This window comes from Xiphophorus hellerii, chromosome 9 (genome assembly GCF_003331165.1).
Source record: "Xiphophorus hellerii strain 12219 chromosome 9, Xiphophorus_hellerii-4.1, whole genome shotgun sequence".
NCBI classification, from domain to species: domain Eukaryota; kingdom Metazoa; phylum Chordata; class Actinopteri; order Cyprinodontiformes; family Poeciliidae; genus Xiphophorus; species Xiphophorus hellerii.
Window position 1 is genome coordinate 5,032,084 of NC_045680.1, and position 6,495 is coordinate 5,038,578.

Sequence of the window (6,495 nt, forward strand, 5' to 3'; positions counted from 1 at the left end):
TGATGCTTGAACATCACTATATTTCTACATGTAGCATGTAAAACAAGCTGCAAATTTCCTCTAAATGATCTCTTTCTTCTAGAATATGGAACAGCAGCTTTATGCTCTTCTTTCAACACACCACAGACCTCTACCTCTGCGTTCTCTGTTCGGTAAATCCAGAATGCATTTCTGACATGTCTGCACTCATTGTCGGCTAACCACAGCACTGCACGAGAAGTAAATTCACACAATCATAACATGTTTTTACACATAAATAGAAAATAACAGTCCTAATAACTGCCAGCTACACAGTTTGGTCCAAGAATATTTATTATTATGAAGTCATTTATCTGGTTTTGTTTATTTTTTCTTAATTGCAGAGCAAAAATACAACAATGCAAAAATTCACAAATATCTGCAAGCCCAGAACAAACTGTTCGGTTTATTAGGACATATTTTTAGAGCTGTGTGGTTTTCTACTTCCTGCTTTATGTTTTGCAACAGAAAAGGTAAAAGTTTGATTCTGCAGCTCAGACCACCTCCCAGGTGCTGATGGAAAGAAATATTTTGCATCAGTTGTGTTACTAAGACAGTTGATGCCCCTGGATATGGCAGGTCTGTGTGGTGTTATCTTGTTGATATGGGCTGTAAATGCCCTGGTCGCGGGTAAGTAATATTTAACTGTAACATAATGACCAAATTTGTGTTGCAAGAAAAAAATAACATGGATTTGAGTAAGGTTGTAAAATTACAGAATGTTGCAATGTTAGAGAATGTAAAATAAAGGTTTTAAAACAGCTTCTGTCCTTAAAGTATAATTTGTTCTTGAAAAATTTAAAATTATTACTGTCAATTTATTGTTAGTTTTTACTCTTTAAAAACTTTTTCTAAAATTTCTCTGTGAAGTTTTTTAAAATACTATGTTAATCAGAATCAGACATTACTTTGCTTGTGCAAAAACGTTTACATAATTCAGCTAAGTTTAGTGTCGCAGTTAAGAAAAAAACAAATGCTGTGATGCATCACTTCCAGTTACAAGCCGAGCGCCACTAAGAGCGCTTTGAAGCTTTAAATTTAATTTTTTTACTTTGAAGGACTTCAGTAAAGTTTTATTATGGATTACACTTTAGATGTTGGATTTCAGGTTGGCTGAAGTAACAGAGACTAAATAATTTCAGTTTAAAATGACTGAAGAAGTTTTTATCACTTCTCGACTTTTTAAATGTTTCCGTCTTTTTTTCCAACAGCTGAACCCGAAACAGAACCAAAGTGTAAGTATCAGATTTGAGATTATGAATATGAATTTATTAATAGTGCTCTTTCTCCTGAGGTTTTTTTTTATTTTTTTACATTTTAATTTAATTCCAACAGCTTGAGATAAAAACTTTAGGTTTGGTTTTATTTGAGCTCAAATGTAAAACTGTTGCTTTGCAGGTTCCTACAGAGTTGAGAATGTCAAGTTTGGCCTAAAGATAAAGATGATAGATTCCACTCCTGGTGACTACATCATATATGTTGCTGAGGTCGGAGGTCCATTTGAAAGGAAAGGCCTTTTTTCCTCCACCAGTAAAAACTCAAATTATGATATCAAACTTCTGAAGCCGTGCACTGAATATGAGCTAAATGTCACATTTAGTGGCTCCAATGGTACAGAAATATCCTGCAACAAAACTGAAAATAAAACAACAAAAACAACTGGAATGAGTGAGTAAAATGTTTCATATTTTATTTTTACTTTTATTATTGACTGAAATGAGATTCTGTGTAGAACTGAGACAAATGTTGTTTCTGTGTTTCAGCTAAAGAAGAAATTAAAAGCGTTTTCTGCTCTCCTGGATATTTCTGTTACCGAAGTGATTGGAACATCAGCAAATTACTATCAGAAAACAACAAGGTTTCAATTGAAGACTTTGACAATGGATCATATCGTTTCAAACATGCTTATGACGACATGTGTTCAGATTTAGTTTTGAAGTTCCCTACAGAAAACTGCTCAAACGCCACATTTACCATATCTGAAAACTTCAATGTTGGTATGAACAAAAACATATTAATAATAATTAATACAATTATCAAATCTGTGGATGTGATATTAGTTACACTAAACTGGTTTTTTTTTTTATTCTTCAGATTTTATTAATCCAAATGACATAAACCAGATTAAACCTGATAAACTTCCTGCAAAGATAAACGCAACATTACCTTCAAGCTGTAAAGATCTCAGTGTTGAGTATAAATGTTCAGGTGAGTAAAAACTACATCTATGAAAAACAATTTAAAAACTATTTAGAGTAGAAAACTACATATTCTGCCTTAACAATACATTATAGATATTTGTAAAAATGTTTTATCATTTTCTCTTTGTAAATTGTGTCAAAATGTAAAGAATAAAGCAATGAATAAAATGTTCAGGAATAAAATATTCATGGACATTTATAAATGTGCACTCTATATGGAAATATACAGTGCACCACTGATCAGTTTGAACAGACAGCAGATCTTGCAGAAATGACTAAATGTTTGTGTTTCTTCAGGAATCAACAGTGATTCTGTTGAACTTTCTGACATGAAGCCGTTCACAGACTACAGCTGTACTGGTGACATCAAGATGAACAATGGCTCCATAATTCGGACACTTCCACCTGTCCAGTTCAACATCGACTGTGGTGAGTTGGTATTTACTGCATTTCACTGGAAATAAGAACAAATTTATGTTACTAACACAACATGGAGAGAAAAACATTATCAGGACATTATGTATTGTTTTTGTGTTTTATTGCAACAGATTTTACAGTAAACAACCTGAAGACCAGTTCAACCAATACTTCCATTGAGCTGAACTGGGAAACAATGAGTGATAATTGTCAAAATGTTCTCAACAAACTGGATGATCTCTCTTATCACTGCAGCTGTCAGCAAGAGAAAGGCAAGTGAAATGAGTAGATTTAGTCTTCCATATTATATTTACATTAAATAATATTAATACATTTGGATTAGCACAACTTCTATTTAAAATAAACTGATTAGTGTAACATTTGTAAATTTATCAGCTTTATGTCTTTTACACAAGAGGAGATAAAAATGTGTAAAACAACCAGATGTGATCAGTGAAGCCGTGACTCTAAACTATCAGTGACCTGAGGATGATTTTATTGGAAATGTTTCTTTATTTAATGTTTAACATGAAAAACAGACCAAACTCTGTTTCAACATATTAATAATTTTCATAATTATAAATATCTTTTATAACAAGCTGCTGTTGTCAAACCAATCACAAAACAGGTGATGGAGGATATTTTACAATGGAACAAAGAATTATTACTCGACCTAAAGGAACAACGTGTGTCTTCACCAGAGGAATTAAACCATTCAGGGTTTACAGATGTGAAGTTCATTCCAGCTACATTGGACGAGGTGATTTTAGAGAAACAAGAGTTGAAGAGAAGACTAAGTCTGGAAGTAAGTAACCAAGAAAAAGTGGTTTTTGAAATAATAATACAATCTACAAACACTATCTGTTTTAAATTAACTTGATATGAATTTGTGTGTTTGTTTGTTTTTGTGCTTTGTTTGGCTAAGGGTATAAACAGTAAACTTTATCTGTTAGGAAATCCAATTAACAAATTAAGTCATAAATTTAGACACACAGTCAATCCTTCATCGGATCTAATTTTTAAATGAGTTTTATTGCAATCCAGTTGAATTATTACAGTATTGAAAGTCATTATTCTTTCATCTGGTTTTCCATTCATGCAAAAAAGTTATATTTTTTTCAAAACACAAAATGCATTTCAACATATTCCATCGTTGTAAAGTTCTGTGGAGACAGGAATAATAACAAGATAGTGTAGACCCAGAAATTCATCTTTATTATGTCTAAACCTGGAGAGTCACACCAGCTTTAACGCAAAGCTGGTGTGACTTTGTTCTGGATAATAGAGAAATCCATGTTTGTAAATCAAATATGGTTGGTAAAACAACAAAAAACAATGTAGCAATGTTGAGTTCTCTTAATATTTTTTTATTTTGGACAGCAGATAAAATATTAACATAACTCTATCTGCATTACGGTGTCATAGTAAGTTAAAATAAGTCAGATATTTTAAATTTTTGTTCAATGTTTGGTCAATTACAAACTTGGGTCATGTTTTTTTAAAATCTTTTTTATGTTTTGGTTTGTTTCTAAGGTTCTTATAGAAAGAAAAGATTTTCCTCTCCATGTGTGTCTTGATATTTATCCTCTCTCTTCTTTCAGTACCAAAACAACCTCATAACGTTGATGTGACAGTTCCAGTGAACAATAAGATCGAAGTGACATGTTCATTAAATGACATGGATTTTAATGGACCAGACAGAACATTCAGTGCACAACTTCAAGGCGTTACTGGCAGCAGAAAGAACAGCAAAACATGTCAATTTAAATTTGAAGATCTGAGCTACTTAACAACCTACACAGTGGAGGTTTGTAATAATCAGGGTCTGTTTCGTGAATAAATTCTGATCTTATTACTCAACTTAATTTTATGTTTTGAAATCTAACAAGAAGCATTCTGTTATTGTAGGTGTTTACTTTCAACGGACATTTTACCAGCTTACCTGTGCAAAAACATGCTGACACTAAATGTACGTGTTGTTTATATAAGTAACAATCAGTATAAATAACAGCAAACTCAGCTCTGCTCACTGTAACTTCAATATTAAAGGCTGATTGACCTCTGTTCACACAGACAACAGCAAAGCCCTCATTGGCAGTTTGGTCTTCTCCATTATCTTCATCATCCTCTGTGCTGCGTTCTTCATCAGGAAGAGGGGAAAATCCAGGAAGTAAAACCTATTCAGCTTTCATATTTCTGTTTGTTGATTTTCATTGTTAACTTGATCATGTTTTCTAAAATTAATCTTCTGACTTGATTGATTTTCTCCACAGTGTTAATGAAGGACAGGAGCGCTTCTCAACAGTCAGTGAGTAAATTTCAGGCAGAATCACATGAAGATAACAAACAGCATGTTTAATATAAGAGTTTAGTTAAATCACCACATGATGTCTGTTAGATTTCCTGCAATTCAAAGCGTGTTTTAGATTGTTTTACGCAAAGTCAAAAAGAAAAATCCTTGACAAGGTTTTCATGCATTTTCTTCTCCATTTGTTGTTACAGTCTATGCTAACATGCCACCTCCCCAAACACAATAAAGGCGACTGATGAAGATCTGATGGAGCTGCAGATCAAGAAAACATTTAAAGTTTTTATTTTATTATGTCTGAGAAATTTAAATCTTGAATACTGCAGCCGAAGGTACAGTAACTGTCCTCCCTGAATCCCAGACATGATTTGTTGGACTTTTCAGTTCTTTGTATTTTATTTTATTCATTCTTATGTTGTATATTCTCCAAGTCAAAAAAAAAAAAATGAAGCAAATCACCACTTGGATTTTTTAAAATCAAAATCTAAGTAGATTACTGAAAATACAAAATTTGCCTTCATGTTTCATGCATTATTAAAACCTGGAAGGACAAAGGAGATAAAATGTGGCTGAAAAAAAATTATTCTCACAAATGATCACTTAAACGTGACATAACATTGTAAACCCACAGCTGAACTCACAAATATGTTCATGACAGAAAGTGAGAGCATTTCAGGGCAGTTGCACAAAACCGCTGTGTAGCTTTGAGAAAACCACTGAATTCATGTCTAAAGCCGACAAAAGTTATTTCATATCTTTATTGCTTCTTTTTTAGGTTTCTGCTTTGATAGTGAGCACATCAAGCTCTAAACGCAACCAAATGTATTACTGCTTATCCTTGCACAAAAGGCAATATATTATAATATATAATGTTCACATTGTTTTGTATTAAACTATGCCTGAGGAAATTATAAATATAGCATCACTCACTTTCTTCAAATTAGCAAAAATGAATCCAAATGGAAGCACAGCATGAATGAGATTCATGTCGACATGTCATGTGCCACATGTTTTTACTTATTTGTCATCAATAAATTTTTATTTTTAATGCTCGTTTTTGTATGGATCTTGGTTGGTGTCATCTGGAAGTGAATGAAAAAGAAAACCAGTTATCACATTTTAATTTGAAAATAGTCTTTGTTTTAGCACGAGGTTTAAACATTTTACTGTGGAACTACAAAAGAAGGTCAAGTGGTCTGATAAGTCCAGATTGACTCGGTTCCAAAATGATGAACCGATCATAGTTGGGCTAAATGACGAGTCAAGACAAAGAGGTCAACGAAGGCGACGTGAAACAATAAGATCTAGAAAAGAGGAAAATAAGTCAGAAACAGTGGTAAATATGCTGCATCCCTAAGTTGTTTTTGTAGTTTTCACTTTATATATAGTAAAAATTTTCTTGTCCTTCATAATGTTTATCTTAATTTGTACCTTTGTGGACATGTGGATAAACTTTCATTAAGGAAAATAATTATATATAAATTATTGTTTATAGGTAATTGGCAACATTTGGAGAAATAATCTTATGTTATATTTTACTGATGAAAGGCT

General features: G+C 32.5%; 1 protein-coding gene across 1 annotated transcript; it reads left to right on the plus strand.

The window, feature by feature from the left end:
- Positions 1 to 388: 388 nt before the first annotated feature.
- Positions 389 to 5,997, plus strand: LOC116725137 (receptor-type tyrosine-protein phosphatase C-like). The gene is made up of 13 exons (XM_032571018.1): positions 389 to 648; positions 1,230 to 1,253; positions 1,417 to 1,686; positions 1,782 to 2,015; positions 2,113 to 2,226; positions 2,517 to 2,648; positions 2,768 to 2,908; positions 3,265 to 3,441; positions 4,238 to 4,443; positions 4,545 to 4,605; positions 4,710 to 4,806; positions 4,910 to 4,944; positions 5,139 to 5,997. Exons 1-13 carry the CDS (start codon positions 579 to 581, stop codon positions 5,171 to 5,173), a joined length of 1,596 nt encoding a protein of 531 aa, XP_032426909.1. The 5' UTR covers positions 389 to 578; the 3' UTR covers positions 5,174 to 5,997.
- Positions 5,998 to 6,495: the final 498 nt, after the last annotated feature.